The sequence below is a fragment of the Lacerta agilis genome, chromosome 15 (genome assembly GCF_009819535.1).
Source record: "Lacerta agilis isolate rLacAgi1 chromosome 15, rLacAgi1.pri, whole genome shotgun sequence".
Lineage (NCBI taxonomy): Eukaryota > Metazoa > Chordata > Lepidosauria > Squamata > Lacertidae > Lacerta > Lacerta agilis.
This window is the reverse complement of record NC_046326.1, coordinates 39478724-39504493: the sequence shown is the minus strand read 5'-3', so window position 1 is coordinate 39504493 and position 25770 is coordinate 39478724. Positions and strand designations below refer to the sequence as shown.

The window sequence follows — 25770 nt, the reverse complement described above, 5'->3', positions numbered from 1 at the left end:
TTGCCGATCAGAAGGTCAGCGGTTTGAATCCCTGTGACGGGGTGAGCTTCTGTTCCTCGGTCCCTGCTCCTGCCAACCTAGCAGTTTGAAAGCACGTCAAAGTGCAAGTAGATAAATAGGTACCACTCTGGCGGGAAGGTAAACGGCGTTTCCGTGCGCTGCTCTGGTTTGCCAGAAGCGGCTTAAGCATGCTGGCCACATGACCCGGAAGCTGTACGCCAGCTCCCTCGGCCAGTAAAGCGAGATGAGCGCTGCAACCACAGAGTCGTCCGCGACTGGACCTAATGGTGAGGGGTCCCTTTACCTTTACCTTACCTGCCCACTTGCTCCTTTGCGCTTGGCTACGGTTTGGCTTAGCATTGCCTGTCAACCAGACCATTATGTAACAAATGTATCTGGTCCCCACTTTAAAGTGATGAGGACATTGAGACAAAATGGGTAAAACATTGTGGGATCAGGGGAGAAGAGAGACACAAAGCTGCCTTTTCCAGCAAAAGTTGTGTACATCGTTTAATGCCTAGATGACCTTCACACTGGAAGAAATGTCAAGGCAAAGGGGTAACAAAATAACAGAGGAGGATGATTAATTGCATTGGAAGATGGGCTGTAATCTTGAATTGTTTTGGCTTCCTCTTCAGTTGAATATGCCTCTGACGGATGTTTTCCCTCTTTCAGAAACTTTTTGTCATTATCACATTCAGCAAACACATAGTGGAACAGATGGTGGCCTTAATTGGGTGAGTAACTTTATAGCTGCCTACTGCCTCACCTTGTTGGGAAGTACTGCTGTTTTGAACCCTTTGCAGCCTTGGGAGGGGGGGCAGACATCAGGTTGCCCTCCCAGATGAGGTTTGGCTGCGCCATTGCCCATGCTGGCCGCAAGGGCTGATGGGAGTTGGAGTCTGGCAACAGATGGAGGGCGCCTTATGGACTTAACCCTTGCTCTGCTGCCTAAGAAGGAGCAGAGGAGGGAGAATGGGAAGAGAACGGAATTACTGCTGTTGGTTTGTTAACATTATATCATGGGCTTTTTTGTCTTGATTTCAAAAGGAGTTCACACTTAAAAAAAATTAAAACCCAACCACAACGAAACACCTACAAAACGATACATACAGCAATTAAAATTGCAACGAGAGGCAGAACAGAAGCCAACATTTATATCAGGGCCAGTACCATTTCAGTGGGTTGTCTCGAGTAAAAGTTAATCGTTTCACTCAAGACAGTGTGTAGACCCACTGAAACTAACGAACCTAAGTTAGTCGTGTCCGTTAATTTCCATAGGTCTTCTCTAAGCAGGAAAAGCATCAGAGACAGCCCAGTAGAATTTACAGCCCAGTTTCGGACTGTAGCCATAGTCTGCTAGTTTCGTTGTCCAATTGTGGTGCCCTCCAGGTGTTGCTGGACTACAACTCCCATCACCCCGATAATTGGCTACGTTGTGTGAGGCTCATTGGAGTTGGAGTCCTGCCACGCCTGGTCCAGCTCAACCAGATGCTTTTAACGTGTCCTGGGTACTTTATCAGCCTAAATGCCTGGCAATGTGCTTGGTTGTATTGAGATATACATGCTAAATGCTAAACACCCACCCACCACGGTAAGGTTAAAAATGATACAATAAAGATAGAACCAACCATAAAATCAGTAAGCTTACTTAAAGTGTTTGCGAAAATGAAGATCTTCAGCGACCTTCAATGTGAACAGTATATTTCTGAAGTACAGAGCAGCTCCTCTTCAGAAGTGCCTTGGTACTAGAATGTGGAGTATGTTTGGAAATGTCAAAGGAGAAAACAATGATTCTGGGGTTATTAGCAGCATGTTGTTTCATTAGAAAAGATTGCTCACTTTTCATAGACAAGCTGTTCCTATTTTAGAAAAGACATTAATTCCCTATATTTCCACACACCCCTTCCCAAATGAGTGTCCATCTGTGTTAGGAAGTGATTCAGACTTGTTTTAAAACGAAGAATTTATTGACTCTTATGGGCAGGAAATAGAGCGAGGCTGTAGATAACAAGCATGCAGTTATTTTATATTTTTAAATATCTATTGGCTTGTATCCCGTGTGCCCTGTCCCTGTGTTAAAAGGGACAATAGCAGAGCTTTTAAAAAGAAAAAAAAATGAATGCCCGTTTATAAAGGCATTGACTAATTGATATTGTGCCCATTCTCTTCCTTGCTGCTTCCACATGACCAGCAACTGCTGAATAAATTTGGTACTGCACACATTTTTAATACAAATTCCACAAATATATGCAAAGGTGTTGAAATCTCCACTCCCCATGAATGCAATTTGCAGAAATCACTTGAAAGTCACACAGAATTTGGGTTAACCCTGGTACAGAATCCTGATGTCTTGTTTTTGTTGTTGTTGTTTTGGAAGCTACAGAGAACACCCAATGCATTCTCTCACTCTCTCTTTCTCTATGTATATAAATTTTTAAAAAGGTAAAGGACCCCTGGACGATTATAGTCTGTTTACCATCTTCCCCCCCCCCCCCAAATTTTATCAGCTCTGGCCAGCATGGCCAATTGTCAGGGCACAGTTGTAGTTCAGAATATCTGGTGGGCATCAGGTTGAGGAAGGCATATATACTTGGTCTTCATCCTTTTCATTTTGGGGCCCAGCATTACCCCCCCCCCCAAAAAAAATGCTATGTGGGATCCACTTTTATTTTGTACTTCTTTCTTTCTTTCTTTCTTTCTTTCTTTCTTTCTTTCTTTCTTTCTTTCTTTCTTTCTTTCTTTCTTTCTTTCTTTCCTTCCTTCCTTCCTTCCTTCCTTCCTTCTTTGCTTTCTCTCCCTCCTCGCATTTCCTCCTGGTTTCACGATATCTCTACCCCTTCCCCATCCTAGGTTGAGATTTGACCCGTATGTGAGTTGTGTTGTGTGTACAGTTGATAGAGCTAATATCCACGATCCTTAGTATTTTCTTGTGTGTATTTTGCTGGGGGGGTGTGGATTTATCTCGAGGGTACTTTTCAGAATCGCCATGTCTTGAAGTAATTGCTCTGGAAGTTTGTAAACTAGACATGGGTAGCATTATGCAGAGGAGCTGGAACATCCAAAGTTACATTCTTGAACTCTTCAGTGCTGGAACAAATCTGTTTTTTATAACTTCCGGAGCTTCCAAATGCATTGTCGTTGTTTACAAAATAGAAGTCTATTAGTGCACATTTATCATTGTAATGACCATTCTCAAAGGCAATCTGAAAGGTGGTGCAGTACAGATTTTTGCTGTGAATTAGGATCCCACCCCCATCTCCTAAACTACTGGAACACTTAATCATACAAAGTAGAAGAGATTCAGGGAAGATCTGTGTGCTAGTTCAGCTATTATTGTAAGCCACTTTGTGAAAACTTTTTGCCTTGAAAAACAGGGTATAAATAGCTTTTTTAAGAAACCCACTGTGCATCCAGACAGATCCAGGTTTTTTATTATTTATTACATTTACCGTATATTTCCATGTATAAGATGCCCCCATGTATAAGATGCCCCCTATTTTTGGGGACCCCAAATTTAGAAAATGGGCATATGCACTATCCGTGTATAAGACACCCCCAGATTTTTAACCTTATTTTAAAGTAAAGAAACCTAGTCTTATACATGGAAAAGTACGGTATATAACCACCTATTCTTCCAAGGAGCTCAAGGTGCTCTCCTCCTCCCCGGTTCATCCTCACAGCAACCCTTTGAGGTTGGTTAGGCTAAGAGATGGTGACTGGCCCAAGGTCACCCAGTGAGCTTCATGGCTGAGTGGGGATTCGAACCTTTGTCTTCCAGGACATAGTCCAACATTCTATCCATCATTATATCACACTTGGCTTATTCTCCAGCTAGGGTTAGGAATGTCCCTGTTGCAAGCCAGTGTGCACCAGAGATGGGGAACCTGTGGCCATTCAGAAGTTGTTGGACTCCAGCAAGCCAATGGTCATAGGATATGGGTATTGTAGTCTGCAACCAGATCCAGAGGGCCACAGGTTTCGTATCCCTGGTGTAGACAATACAAAGTTAGATAAGGTATAATAAAATAATAATAATAATAATAATAATAATAATAATAATAATAATAATAATAATAATAAAAAATTTATTTATACCCCCACCCATCTGGCTGGGTTTCCCCAGGCACTCTGTGCGGCTCCCAACAGAATATTAAAAACACAATCAAACATTAAAAAACTTCCCTAAACAGGGCTGTCTTCTGAAAGTATTAAGGTAGCTTGTACCTGTCTAAGGTAGCTTTCTGTGTTTCTAAATAAATAAATTCTCAGTGGTGGTTGGCTTCTTCTTCCTCCCATTAAAGAAAGCTGTGCAGAGGAGGGCAACCAGGATGATAAAAGTCCAGAAGAAGACTTAGGAAGTTGGGTATGTTTAGCGTGGAGAAGAGAAGGCTGAGAGATGAGATGATAGTCATCTCCAACTATCTGAAAGGCTGTCACATGGAAGGTGGAGCAAGCTTGTTCCAGGGGGTAGGACCTGAACCAATGCAAAGAGAGAGAGAGAGAGAGAGAGATTTCAACAAAACATTTGTAAGAACTTTCTGACGGTAAGAGCCATTCAACAGTGGAACCAGACTACCTTGGAAGGGGGCAGACTCTCCTTCATTGGAGGTTTTTAAAGAGAGCTTGGATGGCCATTTAGTTTTGATTCCTGCATTGCAGAGGGTTGGTCTAGATCAGGGGTCAGCAGACATTTTCACCAGGGGGCCGGTCCACTGTCCCTCAGACCTTGTGGGGGGGGCGGACTATATTTTGAAGGGGGAAAATGAACGAATTCCTATGACCCACAAATAACCCAGAGATGCATTTTAAATAAAAGGACACACATTCTACTCATGTAAAAACACGCTGATTCCCGGACCGTCTGCGGGCCGGATTGAGGAGGCGATTGGGCCGGATCCGGCCATGGTCTAGCCATGGTCTAGATGAGCCTTCATGGGTCTCTTCCAACTCTACAACTCTTATGAAAGCTGGTGTTCTGCCGAGTGAGGTCTCTTCGAAAACACCCATAAATATTCAGACCAAAACTAGTAGCATTTTTCTTCCTCGCTCATCAACTTTCAAGAGAGTTTCTATCTCTTCCCCCCCTTGCGTTGCTTAATATCTTTGCAAAAGCTTCTTTCAAGTTCACCTCAGGCTTCAAAAATGTTCTCGGGAGATGGGAAGGCTTCTGGAATGTCCTGATATCGTTTGGCTTTTATCATTATTATTATTATTATTTCCATCTCTCAAACATGACCTCATCTGTGTCTCCCCAGAGTAGCGTATATAAAACCATGTGTAAAAACCACAGCAGGAACCAGAATTTCTTAATCATTATCGGACACAAAGTGTAGCTCACCCTTTTGCGGTGCACAATGTAAACTTGCCAGGCACGTTCTTCTTCCCGGTGGATTTAATTGGAGACAGCCGGAGCCAAATCTAGGCTGCAGATTTTTTATTTATTTTTTTGCACCATTACCTGGGAGCAAATCCCATCTGAACCAGTGAGGTTTGCTTTCTATGTAAACAGATCTCCTTGGGCTTCTTGAATATCCCCGCCCAGTTCCAGGCATGGGCTGCAAAATTTTCCTAACATCGCCAGACGCTGTGCTTGTGGCAACCTATATTTGTAAAAATCAAATGCGTGCACACAATATTTTACTTTATATTTTGGGCAAGGGGGGTGTGCGGTGAGAGATTTCCATAGCCGTTCTGTGCTGTATATATTCTTTGAAAGATACACAGTCAAGTGTATTTATTTCCAGCCACTTAAAAACTAAATGTTGCAACCTTCCTCGTTTTCTGGCTGCCTTCCCTACCCCACTCACTCGAAGTAAGAAGAACTCTGTCACACGATTGTGATGTATAGCATATTTATTTATTTATTTATTTATTTGCTCTGTGGTGTTTTTCTTTTATCCAAGCAGATTTAATTAATTTCACTGCAAGGAATATTTTTATTTATTTTTTGGTGTGGGGTTTATTGTTGTTGTTGTTTTGGATCTTTTTCTTGCTTTTTCTTTTTGAGACAGTCCGCTAAATGACTATGTATGAAATCATAAAGACCCTTTCAATGTGGGTTGAGGGGTTCCCAGCCATTTATTTCTTTTAAGAGCTGTTTCTGCAAACTGAACATGGGGCTAAGGTTTGGCAGACCATACCCCTGTCAAAGGAAGCCAGCCCTCCCCCCCCTCTCCTTTTCACTCCCTCCGCCCTCCTGAGATTTAATAAATTGCTTTGCTATCAAGAGGGAGAACATTCCCCTCTTTGCAACCGTTTTAAGCTGCCCGATGGGGAAGCCGTTCCGAACTTCTGCAAAGTGTTACGTGATGTTAGGCAGGAGAGCGGGGTAGCGCTTCACTGGAACTTTAAAAATGAAAATAAATTAACGACAATGCTTTGCGGTGCCTTTCTGTGTAGTTGTCATGGATTCAGACAACATGACCCACCTGTCCCAAAAGCAGACCACGAAAGTACTGAGCTCCTCATGTAACAGCAGTAGACTAGAAATATGTCAATAAAACCATTTGGTAAAGCTGCAGGTACGAAACCTGAAACCGGGTTGCCAGGTGGGTCTGTAGGTACCTTTATATATTTCCCAGTTGGATGCTGTTTAATCCAAGCATCCAGTGTGCTTCAGCTTAAACAGCATTGCACCAGTGGGTTAAAATTGGGGGGTGGGGAGCACGTGGTCCTCCAGATGTCACTGGACTCCAACTCCCATCATCCCCACCCCAGCCATGGGCTGATGGGAGCTGGAGTCCTGCAACAAGCCTTTCAAGTTCAGAACTTTCCCCATCTGCTTGTGTATTGGAATTGCCTTTCCATATGTTTTCAATCGCTTGCCGTTTGCTGCCCTGGGCTCCTTCTGGGATGTAAATTGAATAAATGAAAAGCAAATAAACACCTAGAGGGCCACAGGCTCCCCACCACCATCTCTGTTGCGGCTTTTCTGAAGCTTTTTTGGCATGATGACTCCACCTGGACACAGAGAGCATCCAACCAGCCCCCCCCCCCTCCTCCAGGTGGGAAAGAGCCCAAGCTCAGTATCTAATAGGGAACAAGCCGGAGTTTCAAAGCTCTTCGAAGCAAAGAAATCGAAGGGTTGCACTGGCTTAATGCTTGGTTAGGAAAAGACGCGGAAGCCAAGGAGATGTGTAACCGTCTCGGAAGTTTCTCAGTCACGGCATTGGGACCTCTCTTTCTCTCTGTGTGTGCTGTAAGCGACCTCTTCCCACCAAATACATCCGAAACCAGTGGGTCGAAAACATTCTTAACTCAGCCCAGTATGCAAGTTGGGCAACTCTGAAACAGAAGGGGGGAGGGAGAAAGTTCCATTTATTATATTGAAAAGGAGGCGCAGATGTGAAGGAAATTCTAGACACGTAAGGTCTTTAAACCCTTTTTAAATGGATCACAGCAGCAGCACAGTAATTGTGGGGTTGGGAGGTGTGGTTTTTTTTGTGTGTGTGTGTGTGTGTGTGTGTGTGTGTGTGTGTAAAGAGCTACAGGGATTTAACCCAGCAGCAGAAAGAATGAGTTTGCAACCAGGAGCTGTGGTCAGTAGGATTGTATTTGAATCTGCAAAGGTCATTGGCCCCAGCCAGCCAGGATTTCTCCTGCAGCGAAATGAATGCAGCGCATACTGAGAAAAGGCTCTCCTCTGCCTCTGTTTCATCAAAACATAAGCCCAGCAGATGTGCAGAAAAACACATGCCAGTGTGGTGTAGTGGATCAGATTAACACCTGGGAGACAAGGGTTCAAGTCCACACTTGATCATGAAGTTCACTCGGTGAGTGATTTGGGGCCAGTTGCGGTCTGAGCCCATCCCCACCTCGCAGGGTTGTTGTGAGAATAAATGGGGCTAGGGAAGAACCCACATAAATCACCTCAAGCTCCTTGGAGCAAAACATGTCCTGCTGGTGGTGCTTAATGGAGTAACAATACGCAACAGGCCCCTGCCCCAAAGAGATTACTGTCTGTGTTTTATGAGAACATAGGGAGAGAGGCAGAGCAAATTGTACTATCTGGTCCTGGGTTTTCTTTCAGTCCAGGGCAACGATCGCAAGAGTATTCGAAAACGGTGACTTGGACCTCCAGGTGTACCATACTAAAACCTGGAATTATTGGCGAAGGAAGATATTAAGGTGATATATGAATGTTCACCATGAACGGAAAGAGGAAGAGTAGCGAATGGTGGTCCCTGGAGCTGAATTGCCCGGGGGCCAAAAGAGGATCATGCTTTTTATTTTACAAAGAGAAAAGGGGGTGTTGAAAGGACCCCACTAAGCAGCTGAACAGCAAGATATTGGGAGAGAGATAAGAGTCGCCTCCTTTGTTGAATGTGCTGCAGAGGGAGGTTGTTTGTTTCCCCAGCGACATGTGACTGGCTGATTAGATTATCTGTCTGGAAACTGTAGAAAAGGCTCCCTTTCCTTTAGAAGCTGCAGAAATGTGAGTTGAACCCCATAAAAACGGGGCTTTTCCTCTTTGCTTTCCCCCCTTTGCAAGAAAGCTGCAAAACTTTGAGCTGATTCTCAAAAAAACAGGGCTTTTCCCTTTGCAAAATGCTGCAAAACTTTTAGCTGGTCCTCAAAAAACAGGGGTTTTCTCTTTGCAAAAAAAGCTGCAAAACTTTTAGCTGATCCTCAAAAAAAAAAAAAAAAACCAGGGCTTTTAGAGGAGGAAAACCAGGAAAATATTTTTTTCCCCCTGGGTTTCCTCCTCTAAAAACGAGGTGCGCCCTATGGTCCGGTGCGCCTTATGGAGCGAAAAATACGGTAGGTTTCAGCTCTTGATATCTCCTGAAACAGCTCTGAGACAGTAACAATCCTCTTCCTGTTCACTCAGCAGGAAGGTCCACTGGGGGACTTATCCCCGAATAAGTGTGTGTAGGATTGCAGCCTTAAAACTAATGAAAAGCCAACAAGATCTGCTTGAACTGAACTTCAGAAATCTCATCACTTTCTTTTGCCGGTGCTGCTGGCAACTATATATAGCAAGTATTAAAAAAAACCCACACAAATATATATAATATATATTTTAATGTCGAAATGAAAGCATATCTCCAGGCAGCATACTCCCCAAGTCTGTTTGTAAGCAACCTTGGTTTGGAGTGGCAAGCTCCCTTCTGGAGCTGATCCAGAGTTTCTGCTGCAGTGTGATCTTTTACAACTGAGTCAAGCTCCTCGAAGTTCTGGGTTTGTTCTGAATTGCCTTGCATCTTCCCTTGGTATTGGCTGAGCGTGGGGAAAACGGATGGCTTTTTTTTTTAAGACTGCAAGAACCTTTTATCATTACAGGAAATGACAAATCATTAAAAAAAAATATCTAACCGTTAAAAGCCGTTTATATCACCGTCCGGAGGTGGGGGTGTGTCTGTGTGTGGAATTAAATGAGCCATTTCAAGGTTCAGATAAACCAGGTGGAAGGAGTCTGGGTGTGGCTGGGAGGGGGGAATGAGATGCAGATCTTAGAGAATGTATTAGCAACCCCTGTATCTGAAGAAGTGTGCATGCACACGAAAGCTCATGCCAAGAACAAACTTAGTTGGTCTCTAAGGTGCTACTGGAAGGAATTTTTTTATTTTTTACCCTGCAACAGAGAATGCTTTACCAGGTTCTCCTGTTCTCACGCCCCCCCCAAGAAAACCTCCTCATTTGCTTCTCTGCATTTACATAAGCATCTCCTCCTCCTGAGACTTGCCCCAGATTATTTTTCTTCTTTAAAACTGGAACGTAGGACGGTTCCTTACAGATCCTTGCCCCCCCCCCCGCCACTTCAGTACTGTCTGCACTGACAGGCAGCAACTCTTCAAGATTGCAGGAGGGAGAAGCCCTGCCTGAAGATGCCGAAGGAGGGGTTGAACTAGAACCCTTTTGCATAAAAAGTAGGTGCTCTAAACCTGGAACTACAGCCTTCAGCTTAATAATAATAATAATAATAATAATAATAATAATAATAATAATAAAATTTTATTTATACCCCGCCCTTCCCAGCCAAAAACCGGGCTCAGGGCGGCTAACACCAATTAAAATCACAGCAGAGTTAGGAACATAGGAAGCTGCCTTAGGCTGCATCAAACCATTGGCATGTCTGGCTCAGTATTGCCTGCACTGACTAGATGCTTCGATTGAGTATCCTGCATTGCAGGGGGTTGGACTAGATGACCCCGGGGTCCCTTCCGACTCTACGAGTCTAGGACTAGCAGCAGCTCTCCAGGGATTCAGGCTGGGGTCTCTCCTAAAGATGCTCTTCTACCGAGCAACGGCCCTTCCCTTAAAAACGAATGCCAAAGGTTCTTGCGTGGCCATTTGGTGCCAGGGGGTAATCTGCAGACTCTTCTACGGGAGGGAATTACCTGTAGTAAAGAGAAGCAGTGTGGCGTAACAGACCAGGGTTCGGATCCCAACTCAGGACTCAGCCTTGAAGCCCACTGGGTGACCTTGGTCCAGTCGCTACCTCTCAGCCTGGCCTGCCTGACAGGGGTTGTCATGAGGAGAAGATGTGGAGGGGCGGGAAAACATGTACACTACTTTGAGCTTCTGGGTGGAAAGTTGAGCTATATAACTGCAACACATAATAAAGAAACAGCTCCTCTTTTTAAAAAAATAAAAACTCTACCCACCACTCCCCCAAGAAAGTACAAAGCCACAAAGAGATGTTGTTCAGCGGTTCGGCCTTGAACAGCTGTTTTTATTCCGGACTCTCCTCTTCTTCTTTTTTCAATACAGTCTGGTGCAGAGTTATTAAAACAGTACCCGTACAGTCATTTGGAACAACTTTGGCCCCAAAACATAGAGACCCTGGAAACTTTTAAGCAAAACGTTAGGCTCTGTTTCCTATGATGCAAGATGGGCGGGAAGCAGACGTTATGGCAGGCGCGAGGTTGCTGCCCCAAAATCACCCCTGTGCATGTGTCCCTCCCTCCCTCTCTCCATCGCTATGTCCTAGCGATGCTCAGGGTAACTGCATCGAGCATGGGCAGTGGAGGCTGGGCCGTTTGGGCAAATGGGGCACTGCCCCACCAGCCTCAGCCAGCCCCTTCTGCATGCTTTCCTACTTGGGTGGGGTATGGATGGTCGCTGCTTCACCTATCGCGGGGGGGGGGAGCAGCAGCAGAAAATTCCAGTTTTGGGATCGCCACCCTAAGGCGTTCTGCAGGATGCTGCTCCCCAAGCATAATTTCTCCAGGCGAGCTAAGTGATCTTACATATTTATACAGAGCCGGGTCATGTGGCCCCGTGAGGAGGTAGCAGGCGTTCCAATCACCTCCTTAGTTTTTAACTGGAGGTGCTGGGGATTGAACCGGGGTCCTTCCGCGTTGCAAAGCGGGTGCACTGCACCGAGCTGCGTTCCGTCCCCTAAAAATAAATTATGATTTCTAGTCCTCATGGTTCTAAATGAAAAGTTGGAACATGCCTTCAGCCGAGTCAGGTCATTGGCCCATCCAGCTCATTTATCATTTACAGAGGGTGGGGGAACCTGTGAGCCTGATGTAGCCAATGGGTCCATCCCCCCCCCCCACAGTCTCACTTACAGGCAACAGCTTTCTGGGATCAGTCAAGGAGTCTTTCCTACTCTTACCTGGAAATACTAGGGATTGGATCTTCTGCTCTGGCATTCCCATCATGGCAAATCTTAAAGCGAAGGATGTGTACCCACCATATGCTTAAAACCCATGGCTTTCCCCCACCAAAAGTAAAATATAAAATTAAATCCTAGGAACTGTAGTGTAAGGGTGCTGGGAATCGTAGCTCTGTAAGGTGTGAACTACGGTTCCTAGGAAGCCATATACCAATTGCTGGAAACCACAGGAGGAGAGAGTGCTCTTGCGCTCGAATCCTGCTTGCTGATTTCCCACAGGCATCTGGTTGACTAATGTGAGAACAAGATGCCGGACTAGACGCTTTAAATGTAGATGTAAATGTACCCAGCAAAGAGCATCACTAGGGCATTTAGCAAGCCTGCACAGACAACCCCTTCTTACTCCTCACGTCTTTGTTTCTCCTTCCAGAGCAGGGTTGTGAGATGAGATGAGATGAGATGTGACTCATTCTTAAGTCACCCATCAATGTGCATCTTGCTGCGTATAGTTTGCATGATGTCCATCACCTTACGGCGCCTTCCTTCCTTCCTTCCTTCGAGGTAACATGTTTCAACGATCTGCTTCTGCGATACAATTTCAAAGGGAGCAGAGTCAGTTGGCCACATCTGACGCCCGCAGTCCTGACTCACTCAGGTTGTCAAAGGGAGAGCCAGGAAGAAGCCTCAGGGTTGCGAGGTCAAATTCCCAGGCACCACCATGGCAAAAATGTAATAGGCCTGAGGCTGGGGCAGGGGGGAGGAATATTATACCTGCTTTCTGCTGCCCAGTAGCACTCTAGTCCTCGTGGTTTTGCAGAATTAAGTGGGGAACTGCTGGCTAAAAGAGGTATTGGGAGAGAATGGCAGAGCTGGGTGTTGTTGACTACATACTTTGTATGCATGCGTTCAGGCAATCTTTAAAAGTATACCTCGTTGGATGAGACCAAGGTCTGTGGAGGTCTGAGCCCAGGGTCTTTTGCGGTGTGCCCCCAATCATCTTCCTCTCTTCATTTTAAAACCCTTTTCCCTTTGGTTCCCTAAATTTGCATTGGTGCACATGCAAACCATTTGCAAACGTGTGTCTTGAAAGAACTTGCCTGGGAATAATTAAAAAAAACACTGCCAGGTAGATTGGTCGTTCAGTGCCCGATGGGCCAGGCGGTCTGCTTAAGAGTGAGGTAGTTCCTTTTGTATCAGAAACAAAGAGCCAAGATGCCAATCTAGCTCGCTTTCACACACTTCTCTATAGTTGTATGGGAGGAGGGTGACAATCCATTTGTGGTTGATGTGCTGCCACATGAGCTTCTGCTCATGAGCCTACCCATCTCTAGTCTCACCACTGCCCTAACCTGTCCAGGTAAGCTGGTTTCAGGAGGGTGGCTCTGCAGCTCTGCCTTATCACACCAGCCACTACTGGAAAGGAGACCCTTCATTCATCATCTCTGTGTGAACAGAGGGGAAAGCAGGCACGGAGATCACCTACTTAACTCCCTTAGTTGAAATCTCCTAGCACCTCTTTCCCAATGGGTATGGGGACACAGGCTCAATATTTGTCTGCTGTAGGTTAGTTACCTTCTTTTTAAAACTTTCAGAATTGGTAGATGAACTGTTGTTTGAACAAAATGCTTTTCAGTGCACACTTTTGTCAGTGGTTTTAGGAGTTGTGAGCCACGGCTGATGGAGTAAGAGAGGAGACTAGAAAGTGTTAGGTTGATGGAGAGAGGCAGCCAAGGGGAGTGAGAGGGGAGGATGGAACAGAGAGGAGAAAATGAAGAAGAGAAGCTGTCAGAAAATGAGAGGAAACAATAGACAGAAGAGAGAGGAGAGTCCTATGATGCTGAGTGGAGTTTTAAAAACTGATCCAGAGTCTGCAAAGGTTGACAACCACTGCTTTAGAGCATGAGAATTTTCTGAAGTAGGAGTGCAAGGGGTTGTGGTGCCCGAGACAGAATGCCACAGTAAAATCCCACCCAATTACTGGAATGGCAGACTAACCACTGCTTTTTACTCTGAGGCTTTCAAAGACACCATCTCCATCTCCTTAAGCTTTCCTTCCTCATGAGGGCTAGTTACCGTACTTTCCCTCTTTTTTTAAACAACAACCAAAAACAACAGCAACCTGCAGCTCTCATAAGTGCATTCGGCCAGACTGCTTGAAGGATGTTTAGCATCCTTAAATGCAACATGTGCTTCCTTGTCCGTGAAAGCTGGCAAGAAATGTCCAGAAGCGTTAGTCCGGAGTACAATGAATTCTGGACAGGACAGGCCATCTGGCTTGTAAAAGAAAAGACCGAGGAGCTTAACTATATTTAGCACTTAGGACTGCGCTATTAAACAATTTGGAACTGGTTTCTGTCTGTTGCTTATTAAGAGAAGGGACACCGGGCAATGTAAGATCGTTGACCCATTTGGCTGTTAGAATAAAGAACAGGGTCCAATTTCTAGCCAAACAGTGACCAGTTCCAAATTCTTAATAGAGAAGTGTTCGTTGTTCCCGAAGAATAGCAGAGATTTGTAATACACATAACTGACTGTTTAAAAGTTATCTTGTGTACTTCTGCAATTGAAATTTTGATGATGCTTCCATATATATACCGGTATATATATATATATATATATATATATATATATATATATATATATATATATATATATATATATATATATATATGGAATATATATATATATATGGAATATATATATATATTCCTGCAATACCATGTACTATGCAAAATTTAAGGGACGCAGGGGGTGCTGTGGTCTAAACCACTGAGCCTAGGGCTTGCCGATCGGAAGGTCGGTGGTTTGAATCCCCGCAACAGGGTGAGGTCCCAGTTCCTGCCAACCTAGCAGTTCAAAATCACGTCTAGTGCAAGTAGATAAATAGGTACCGCTCTGGCGGGAAGGTAATCGGCGTTTCCGTGCGCTGCTCTGGTTTCGCCAGAAGCGGCTTAGTCATGCTGGCCACATGACTCGGAAGCTGTCTGCGGACACCGTGCAACCCTAGAGTCATCCACGACTGGGCCTAACGGTCAGGGGTACCTTTACCTTTTTGCAAACTTTGGAACTTGGGGTACAAGGTTCCCCAATGCAGATGGGATTTTGAGTTTATAAGTGCAAGGGGAGAAATAGTCAGAGGGGATTGCCTCGGGACTTTGTCAAAATGCGAAATATCGAGCCAGCAAGCAAAGGGGTGGTGATCCCACTAGGGTGGGGTGCCAGTTGTAATAGTGCTTCATTTGTTCAGAGGAGGGTTTAGTGGAAGGGCCCATTTCACTGCGCAGTGTGTGGCTAGAAACTTGGGCTGTGGAATATCTGGATTTGGATCTGCCCAGCCATGAAGTTTCTTTGCCACTGCCAGACTGACTCTCTCAGCCTGACCTACCTTGCAGGGTTATTGTGAGATTAATGAAGAGATGGTGTATGCTTTCTTGAGCTCCTTGGGAGAAGGGTGGATAGAAATGTAATAAAGGCAATAATGATTAGGGTATGATTCTGCCGAGTTTAAATCCCACTGATTTTAATGCAATAAAGCATGTTTTTAACTGTCACACTGAAATCCACCCATCATGCAAAATGTTTAACTTTTAGCATAGTGGCTTTTTAGTTTTGACAGCTGTGAAGGTGATATTAACAAATCGTCTTCAAAGACTGGAGACTGTAAATAATATTTTTCCATTTCTGATCTGCCCAGCTATTTATGAAACTGTTTTAACTGCATGCAAAATTGGATACTTAGTACCAAAAGGCAGTACTGTACAGTATAAGCAATTCCAAGTAAAATTGGTTGCGATGATGGACAAAAGTTTTTATGTTTTCAGCCTTTTTGATAGAAATGTGTCCTTTTGTGCAGATGACAGTAATCAGAACAGATTCCCCCCCCCCCTCAAAGGGCACATTTTGGGTGATGGTAGCTATCCTGAAAACAGATTACTGTATAATTAAAATCATAACCACCATCACTGACACATTGTTACGTTTCACAATATGAAATGTTCTGCAAGCCAAAATGTACATTTCCCATTTTTTGGTCATTTAACTGGATTTAGTACTTGTAGTAGCCTTGAAACAGAAACACAAAAAAGTACAAGAAATTAAACTGCAAATTGTATTTTATTTATATTCCCATCTGTCTTCATAAAATCAGGGTTGCTAAAGTTATTTTTTAAAATCTAGGTTTTATTAAGCTTTCAGCAAACAGTGGCCACGATCCAATACATTCAGAGATGCCAGTTGATTTCAGAGATTTCAGCATTGAGTGGTGACTAGGTATCTCCTATCACCTGAGTGTAACAGAAATAAATTAAGCTGAGGCACAATCCAGTTAAGTTCCATCAAACTGAAAGGTAGAATTAAACAATGGTTAAAGGGTTGCCCTCTCTGTTCTTTGGGGATCAGAAGTGCTTATACTTAGCTGAATCACACACTCTTGGCTTTCTTAGAAAAAGGAAATCGAGGCTGTAATCCTTGATTTCCTTTTTCTAAGAAAGTGTTGCATGTAGAGTTAGTCCCATTGGCCCCAATTCACGTACAGGATTGCATTGTAATACAGTAACAGTCATCGTAGTACTTAATTTAATTACGGTACATGAATTTTATTCGAATTCATCATTAATTTTTTTTTAAAAAGTCCTGTGAGGAGCATACTTTACAAACACCTATTGTAGTAAAGAAGAATACTTTTAAAAAAATCTACTATAGGAATACCTTACACACTTATAGACAGTTGTCACTCAATTTATTCCAAAGTGAAATTTAAGGTGAGTTTGGAACACCCTTCTCAAGGAACACCATAATTTTTTATTTATTTTATTTATTTATTTTTGCTTTTTAAATATAAATTTGCCTTTGTTGTTAGTAGCTGACCTGGGTCATTCTTTATATATAAATCCAGTAACTGACTCCTAGCTAATTTATTAATAATTCTAGGGATGTTTAAAATTTTGATCATAAGAATTTCTCAGGGCTTGTGGCTTTTCATATCCACCATCAGGGTTGTAATAACACACCGGCTGCTCTGACAGTATGATCCTACTACTCAGAAATAAGTCCCATTGAATTAAATGGGGCTCACTCCCAGGGATGTAGGTATAGGATTGGCACTTCAGTAACCTATATGGACAGCAGCACACACACACACACACCATTTTTATTTTTATTTTGCTTTTAAGATAAGCTACTATTTAAAAGGTAAAATCTGTAGAAGTTGAGATGATTATTTATTTTTACACTGCGTGGATAGTAGCCCCGGGTAGTAAGCCTGGCTGTATTTTATTTTATTTTTGCACCTAGAAAGCCAGAACTATGTTGCTACTCTGCAGTTTTGCCCAATGACAGGCGCAGGTTGGTGATGTAACACACTGACGCTGCTGCGGTCATTGTCTGCGCAGATTTCTTGAAATAATACCTGAAATATCTGTCACTGACTGAAGCAGTAACTGAAGCAAGGACCTATGTTCTTCCACTAAAGCGTAATGCACATGGATGGTGCAATAACGGCAGTATTAGTAAGGGCATCCCTTTGGTATATATATTGGTCAAATGCACATTTTGGAGGACTCATCTTTCAGATCCTCTGTTGACTGACTTTAATAAAACCCATCCCCGGTGATCTAGAAAGTTTTTGCTCAAATTCCATAATGTGTTTTTTGGTTCCCTTTTAATTGGATAATGGGAAAATCATTTCAGCTGTTCTCAGTTTTGGTTTCTAACCCTTTTGGCATTCTGAAAGAGTCTTACATAAATGAAGAATAAGTATGCAAAATGCTAATTAATAAACCAAACTTTATTGCAGAGTATTTTTGAAAGAGTCTTAAATGAAGAATAAGTATGCAAAATGCTAATTAATAAACCAAACTTAATTGCAGAGTTTTGTTTTTTTAAAAAAATCAAACTGAGTGAGCAGAAGCTACAGCCTTTTAACGTTTAAAATAAATAAAACTTCTCCTCTGTATTAAAAACGCATGGTGTACATTTCCTGGACAAGCTGTAAATTTTCAGTAGATAACACTCAGTTGTGTAATTTCATAAACAGCTCCCAAAAGACCACAGAATAACTTAATAAAATTTATACTGTGCAATGGATTTACAAGGTTGTCATTCTGCACCGTTTTCGGTTACGGGAAAAGGGATATAAAAAGAAAGAGAGAATAAAACTGAGCATAAGGAAGAAAATGTACCCACCCAATCCTGAACAATGCAAACTTTGTTCAGCAATTAACTTTTGATGGCAAAATAGATTTCGGCTCTTGCAATTAAAAAGACCTGAATAATTTCTTTTGCCAGTCATTCAACTCTCACCATCTAAGTATTTCCTACCTAATACAGGTTTGTTCAAGCAAAAGCGTTACCTTTTTCAAAAGCTCTTTTCTCTGTCGGACTTCTGTGTCATCTGAAATCTTAACCCGAGTGTGATTTTTGAGAATACGGTGACTCGTTTTTGCTGGACGAGTCATTCTGCACAATCATAGTGGGCAGATGAGTCTTCACTTTGGTTTTGCAAACTTTCCTAAGCTGACATAATTTTTACCTTAATCATAATACCTTGGGGGGATGTTTTTTAATTATAAAGGAAAATATACCCCTTCCAAACCTGGTTCCCAATTTGAACTGTGTTCGCTGTCCAGTCCTTGAATATATATATTCACACACACACACACACTAAGTACTTTACTGTATGCTAAAATTTGAAAATCATGGGTTGCATCCATGCAGTATAAATTCAGGGGAACAGCAGCTTTGGCAAGGATAATTTTTATTTAAAACAGATTTAACCCCTAAAGGAAAATACATTAAGATAAGAGTTGCTTGAAACTTTCCAAAAGGATCAGTAGATCCAACCTGGAGAAATGTACATAAATTATATAGGTGATATCAAATTAAGTCAGAATACATCAGTTGAAATTAATGGGACTTGAGATGCTGTTAGATCTACCGAGTATGAGACTGGCATTGGCTATCGCTTTTCATATTTCCCATGAAAAGAGCAATGAAAAAAATATTAAATTTTTAGTTGGCTTAAAAAAAAAAACCTTTTGTCTCCAAGGAAAACGAAGAAGGGCTAGGTCCCACTTTTGGGGCACATTATATTGACTGTATTTTGTGGCACCTCTTAGCTAGAAGTTGTTTAAAGGAATGTTGGGGGGGGCTTTTCCCTTGGATTTTCTTTTTGTTTCGCTTTTCAAGGGAGGGGGAAGATCGCTTTAGAATGGCCTGTGAGACCACAGTGAGGGGACTTCCCCCAAAATGTGGGAGGGGGGCAGCTGTGCCCTGTCTGTGCCCCCACAGCTAGACTTCTGCCCTCAGCTGTGATGGAGCATGCTATCCTGTGGCCAGTGTTGAAGCAAGTTTAAACTACTAGCCCAGCTGGCTTTTGTATGTGGAGTTATGGTGATTGTGCCCAATGGCAGAGCCGGCCCTCTTAAAGCACTGTGTTGCCTTTCGTGTCTTAATTGCATTCAAAAGAGCAAAACAACAGAGCTTCTCGTTTCATTTCCTGATTACATTTTTACATCCTGCCACTTTTCCAGGAGGCTCGGTTAGTTGCCTGGGTGCAGGGGCTCCTGCCTTCTGCTCCCTCCTCGGTCTCATCCTCCTCCTCGACAGCCCTATGAAGTAGGATAAGCTTGAGAGACGAATGCCTGACTGAGCCTTGCGGCCTCCCAAACACACCTGCTCTCAACCGGGAGCTTAGCATCCTAATCCTAAACAACACATGCAAGCCCTCCAGATTTCAGTGGCACATACTTGCAGGGAGGGGAGAAACTGGAGCATTGATCTAATTATATGGAATCACCCTTTGAGGGGGCATCTCCTTGTTCTGGCAAAACTGCCCTTGGCTGACTTCCTTTCTCTCTCTCCACCCTTCAAGCTTTTCTTTGTACATAACTCCTAGTGTGGGTGGGTGGGTGGCGGCTTTTCTTTTTAACAGCATCTTAACCAGCAGTTGCACTCCTCTCTTCATCACTCTGCTCAGGTGATGGAGGGATACCTTTCCCCTCCATACCTATATCCCTGTAAACATATTGCATCAATGATCTTCAGCACTGAGAGCTAGCCTTTCCACCACCCCGTACCCTGTTGGGAAACCAGAGATATCTGGGAAAGCGCTTTTTTAAATCAGTTTTCCTTATTCCTCCCAAGGTAAGGTGTGTTCCGTAACTATCATTTGCCTGCGGAGTCATTGGCCATAAAGTATGGAATGATTCAGAAGGAGGAAAAGTTCACAGCTTTTCCTTTGTTCCTTGTTAATCAGCCACTTTTCCCCCCTCTCCTTTTATTGCCTGGCTTCTTTCTCTCTCCCCCCCCCCTTTTTTTGGGTGGGAGGTGCCTTTTGGAATTGGCTAATGCATTTATTTTATTTTTTTAGACCAGGGAGTGTGTGAAGGGGGGTGGAGTAAGTGTGGGGAGAGAATGGATGGATGGATGGATGGATGACGCAGGAATTGTCCTAATAAGGACTTGGTTGGAGCAAAGGCCCGCCTCCTTTTGAGCCGATGGGGGCAAGTCACAGAGGTGGGAGGAGGGGGGGCGGGCAGTTTCTTTTTTAAACTGGGGCGAATGACACAAGCCCAAGTCATTTCCTTGCTAATCGGTTCAAACCAGTTCTTACAGGAACCCTTGGTGATAAATGGTTGGGACTTCTCAGAAGTCACTCCATTTGAACTCCTGGCACTGCGCTGGTGCATTGAGCTTGCTCTCAGTCTTGGCTTTCAGGAAGAACAGTTAGCAATATAACCTCAGACCTCCTGCTTCTCTCTGCTGCTGCTGCTGCTGCTGCCTCCGATCTAGCTAACCGGCATTTGGCTGCCAAAAAACATTTGCTATTTGGGCTTTTTTCCCCTTCCCCTTTCCTTTCCTTTCTTTCTTTCTCTGTCTCTTCCTTCCTCTCTCTCTCTCTCTCTCTACTATCTTTTATTTTATTTTATTTTTTTGCGAGGGGAGAGTTTTCTGTACAGTACTTCCAAACCATCAGGAAAGCCGATAACCACGTGCTATTTCTTTTTTTTAAAAAAAAAAACCCTAGTAGACCCGTGGTTGTTCCACGTGCCTCCGGTTTGATTGCCCCCACTTCCTTAAGCTGTGATTTTGAATTTTGGCGGTAAGTTTTTCCCCACCCCACCTAAATAATATTTTTTCGCCTCTTGTGCCCTTTTCTTCCATCCTCTCTTTCCCACCCCAAACCCGGCTTTCCCCTTTTCGAATGTTCTGCCTGAATTGCTCTTTTTGGGGGACCCGAACTAGCGCCGTCCCCAGCGTAGGCCCATCTCTCCAAAAGCCCTTTCAGCAATATTTGGAAACTCAGCGGCTGAAGCTTCACCACAAAGCGGATGGAGCACCCCAGGTAAGAAATCTCCAGCCTTGTTTCCCTGATTTCTGTTTTCCTGACTTCGCCCCCACCTTCCCCCCCGGGCCCGCTTCCTGTTTTCTAGGATTAGTTTCACGCTTTGAATTTAAAGATCCTCTTAGAGACAGCAACCTAGTCTGTCACATTGTAGCTTTTTAAATTAAAAAAAAAAAATCGCTTGAATGATGGGTCTTAGCGCCTGGGTGTCCCCTGTGATGACCAGATCCAGTTCTTTCGATGTTCTTACAATTGGCTTTTAAAAAGGGAGAGGGTGGGGTGAAGAGCTGGTCAGAGTCCTTAAAACTGAACCATTTAAAATGATGGTTAGAATGACTGTCCCAGAGGTCTATTTTAGGAAGCAAGCCAATCCCGGGGAGGGAGGGGTCACTATTATATGACCGAGTTGTCGCAAACTCATTTTGACTCGGGGTAGACCCATTAAAGCGAATGAGCCTGTTTTGCCATGTGCATGGTTTTCAGTGGGTCTACCCTTGAGCAGGACTGCCACGGGTTAAATTGAATCTGTGCCCTTCCGTGTTGGAATATTCCAAAAGCAAACAAACGTAGGAGGGCGATGATCCATCAAGATCCCTCCCAACAGGAATACCCTGATGATTAGTATTTTCTCTGCCGGAACCTAAAACAAGCATTGGGGGGGCTGCAGCTCCCCATCAGCCCCAGGTAGCGCTGCCCAATGGTCGGAGGTGATGGGAGCAGCGGCCCAACAACGCTGGTCTGGCAGGGGGAGGTTGCCACAAGCTCTCCCTAACCCTAAACCGAGTATGTCACAGAGCATCCAGCACTCACGGGCATCCGGAGTCTTGTTCCACCTGGGAAAGTTAGGCAGCCTTCAGGTACCAGGAAGCCGACATCGGGCCTCCCAGAGCTGGGGGTGGGTGGGGGGAATTATGTGAATGACCCGCTCTGAAAATGCTGCTGCTCACTGCTGCCCTCTCTTGAGCCCGAAGGGGAACGCCCAGGCTCGCTGCCCGGCTCTCTCCTCTCCAGCCCTCTTTCCGGCAAATGTTTTAATAGCAGTTCTTTTCTGCTGCGTCAGTCGCGGGTTGCACAACCCCGATGCCAACCGGAACAGGCTGCATACAAAACAAAAGCGAGTCCTGAAGGAGGGGGGGATGGCCTTTCGCGGAACTCCGCTGCCAGCCAATGGCTGCACTGCGCACGGGGCGCGGTGGATTCTTTCTACAGTATTTCTTTATTGTCCCGAGTGTGAACTCTTTTGAATCGAGGCAGGGAGAGGGGCGGGGGACGCGCCAGGAGGGCAGATCGCCCTCAGTTAACCCCTTGGAGGCGTCTGCGCTCAAGCGCCCGAAAAGCAAGGGGAAAGAGCAGCCGGGGAGGTCTGTAGCTCTGTGTGGTAGGTGATCTGTCTTGCATGCAGAAGAGATCCCAGGTTCAATCGCCGGCATTTCCAAGTATACCCCTCCCCAAACCCTAGAGAGCTGCTGCCAGTCAGTGTAGCCAATCCTGAGCTTAGATGGGCCTTTGGTCTGTCTTGATAGAAGGTTGCCCTGGGTGGTTTCGCATTAGCTTCTGTAACAGCATGTTTCTCATTCATTGTGCCAGTAGCTTTTAAGCAGAGGCCAGACACAAAGTCCAAGCCCCCCCCCTCCATGGGGGGCATCTCCAGTTCAAAGCATGGAGTGGTGGGCAATGCCATTGCCTTCCCCTTGCAGACAGTGCTCAGCTAGATAGATAAAAATCGTCTGAGCCAGCATAGGGCTGCTTTAAACCAGAGTTTAAACCATGCTGGATCATTGTTCCACCTAGCTCAGTATTATCTACACTGGCCAACAACAGCGACTAGAGGCTTTCAGGCAGGAGTGTTTCCGAGCCTTACCTGGAAGCACCAGGAATTGAATCTGGGTCCTTCTGTGTGCAAAGCAGATTCTCTGCCCACTTACCTGGAGCCCTTCCTCAGGAGCTCTTTGGGCCTTCTTCGGTTAGCTTCCCCTGAAGGACTCACTGACTGATCTACCCCTGCAGTGTGGGACTCAAGTCTTGTAGGGAACTTTGGAAGCAGCCTTAGACCAGGTCAGACTTTTTAACTACCCTACCTGGCAGTGACTTGCCCTCCTTCCCTGAGCCCTTTTGACTGGAGATGCAGAGGATTTGAAACTTCCACTGGGAAAACAGGTCACCCGCCCCTGGGCTATATAGGGCCAATTCTGGATTTCCCCCGGGGCAACAGAGAAGACCCAGCAAATTTGGCCTGTGTCTGCATGTAGAACCCCAGAACTCTTTTCTGGCTCTGGTGATAAGTCAGAATCTTGAAATCCCTTAAGTGAGCTAGGTGGGCATTTTTGGAATGGGGTGGGTGGGTTTAACCATTCCCTGACAGTCCAAGGGAATTTTTTTATCTATGCATTCTAACATGGATTCCCTCCTGCCTTTCTCTCTCTCTCTCTCTCTCTCTCTCTCTCTCTCTCTCTCTCTCTGCTTTTTTCTCCATCTGCAGAGCGAAAACTGGCTGTCGTGGATGTTTGAAAAGTTGGTTATCGTCATGGTGTGCTATTTCATCCTGTCCATTATAAACTCGATGGCTCAGAGCTATGCTAAGCGTCTCCAGCAGATGTCCTCTGAGGAGAAAACCAAATGAGCTCCGGGGAAGGTGGAGACGGACCCCAAATTTAATTGGGACGACCAGCCTCACATTAAAAAACAAGATTGGCATTATTTGAAATTGGAGGGTGGGTGAGAGGGTTGTGGGGTGTTTATTATTATTATTTTTCAAAGTAACTCTGCCGATTAGTAAACATTTCTCATTGACTGCCATTTGTAAAGGTAATGTACATGCTTCTGTTTATTTCATCCAAGTTGGAATATAAGGGGAGAACATTGCCTCCTATTTTAAATTTAAATTTCCAATGGATTATATCCAACGTTCATCCTCAGAGTAGACCCACTGGGTGGTATTCCATGCTTTTCCTACTCAGACTCAGTGAAACTAATGACCAGGACTTTGGACTTTGTTAAATACAGTCCATTGAACTTCTTAACATGGATCCATTAACTTCAATGGACCTAACTAAGTAAAACTTACTTGAATACAGCCCAATATCCCAGATTTTTCTTTTTTTAACAGGCAGCACAACTCCGGACTTTAACTTATAGACCCAGTTTTTTCTAAAAAATAAAAAAGTCCAAAGTTGGTAGCTCCATCTTCTCCCCTGAGATGGTCACATGTCCATCCCAGTCTTAACATTGAATAAATAGTCTTAGATTGGCTAGCAGACTTGCATGACCCTCGTGCTAACGTCTGGGTTCTTCAAAAGTTCTCCATTACATGTTGGGTGGGGTGGGCGGAATCTCAGATTTTTTTTAACTTCATAATGGTTCTGAGCAGAGACACTGGTGCCATCTGCTGGAGTTCTTTTTTCTTTTTTCCATTAAAAAGAAGAAAAAAAATCTGTATATTTAGAATGACGTTAAGATGATAACAGAAGAAATATATATAAAATCACCTTGGATCATTCCAGACCTTCTTGTCTTGGTCTTTTAAAGCTCTTCTTCCTCCTCCTCCTCCTCCTCTTTACCCTTTTGTATTCCTGTTTTCACCTTCATTTTATTTTGCAAAGTTTTATCTCCCTCTGGGGTCTCTCTGATCCTCCGGAGCTCTTTTTTCTTTGATTTCTCCCCTCCCGCAAGAACTTCTCACTCAAGGAAATAGAAAAGTGTTGGGACCTTGACACGGTTTGGTTAATTTTATTTATTTAACTGACAAGTAGCCTGTTGTGTTGGGTTTGTTTGTGTTTCTTTTTTTTAAAAACGGTTAACTTGCGATGTTTTGCATAGCATCGTTAGGAAATGCACAGGAAGGTGTCTTGCAAGGTGCAAGAAGGGTGGCTGGAATAAACAACCATTCAAATATCTTTTTAAATGCCTTTTTCTTAAACAGCAGTTACAAGCGTGTGTATATTGCGTTTTGCTTTAATGCCTGCAGAAAATTCAACACTTTTTGCCCCCACCCAATAAATCTCCTCTGCTCCCTTTCTATAAGTAGGCACTGTAGCTTAGACGCTGAGCACAACATCTCCAGCTAGCACTTGGGAAAAACTCTTGCCTGAATATCCTGGAGAGCTCCTGCCAATCTGCATGGACGAGGGAACTTGTGACTCTCCATAAGTTATTGGACTCCAGCTCCCATCATCCCCAGCCAACATGGCCCAAGGGTCAGGAATGATGAGAGTTGGAGTTCAGCAGAATCTGGAGGGCCACAGGTCTCCTGTCCCTGTTTTAGACAGTCCTGAGCTAGGTGGGCCGAGGGTCTTGGGCAATATAAGGCAGCTTCCTCAGTTTCCTATAAAGCAGGAGACGTTGATAGTTCCCCTAAATATCAGGTGGGGCCCCTTAAAGAGGTATCCCCCTCCTAGATGACTGCCCACCCTATTTTGGCTTGCATGCAGAGGTAACGCTGCGCCTCCCCTATCCCAACATTGCAAGGCAGAGACAGGCCTCTGCTTGTTCCGTGTGCCTTCAGTTTCATTGTTTTTCAAGGTTCCCTGGGGCCCTTCATTCACACATTTTCTCTGCTGTCTTCTCTTGGAGGAAGGACCATATAGCTCCATGATAGAACATGCTTTTGACATGCAGAAGGCCCTGGGTTCAATCCCTAGCATTTCCAGGAGGAAAATAGCCATGTAAAATGCTGGAGAGCCAGTGCCAGTTACTGTAGACAATACAACGCTAGATTGACCCAATGATCTGGCTCGGTAGAATGCAGCTTCCTGCATTGCTATGATGTAGAATAAGACAGAACAGCCTATCACTGGTTTGCCTTAACAATTAAGAGGGTTTCCTGAGACAAAATATAAGACCTTGCCCCCTCCAAGTATGT

The 25770-nt window shown here is 44.2% G+C and overlaps 1 protein-coding gene and 1 long non-coding RNA gene across 3 annotated transcripts in view; one reads left to right on the top strand and one right to left on the bottom strand.

Annotated features, from left to right (window-relative positions):
* VMP1 (vacuole membrane protein 1) overlaps positions 1-24805 on the top strand; it is a 106718-nt gene extending 81913 nt beyond the window's left edge. Inside the window, exons 10-12 of the mRNA XM_033171435.1 lie at positions 676-737; positions 20813-20912; positions 23392-24805. Coding sequence (XP_033027326.1) covers positions 676-737; positions 20813-20912; positions 23392-23532 — 303 coding nt within the window. The 3' untranslated portion in view covers positions 23533-24805. The remainder of the gene's footprint in view (positions 1-675; positions 738-20812; positions 20913-23391) is intronic.
* Positions 15596-21803, bottom strand: LOC117059689. 2 transcript variants are annotated; one of them, XR_004427944.1, is made up of 3 exons: positions 21723-21803; positions 17920-18025; positions 15596-15852 (listed from the first exon to the last, which is right to left on the bottom strand). It is a non-coding gene; the product is annotated as an uncharacterized LOC117059689 (long non-coding RNA). The 2 variants fall into 2 exon arrangements; XR_004427943.1 differs by lacking the exon at positions 15596-15852 and having other exon boundaries at positions 17454-18025.
* Positions 24806-25770: the final 965 nt, after the last annotated feature.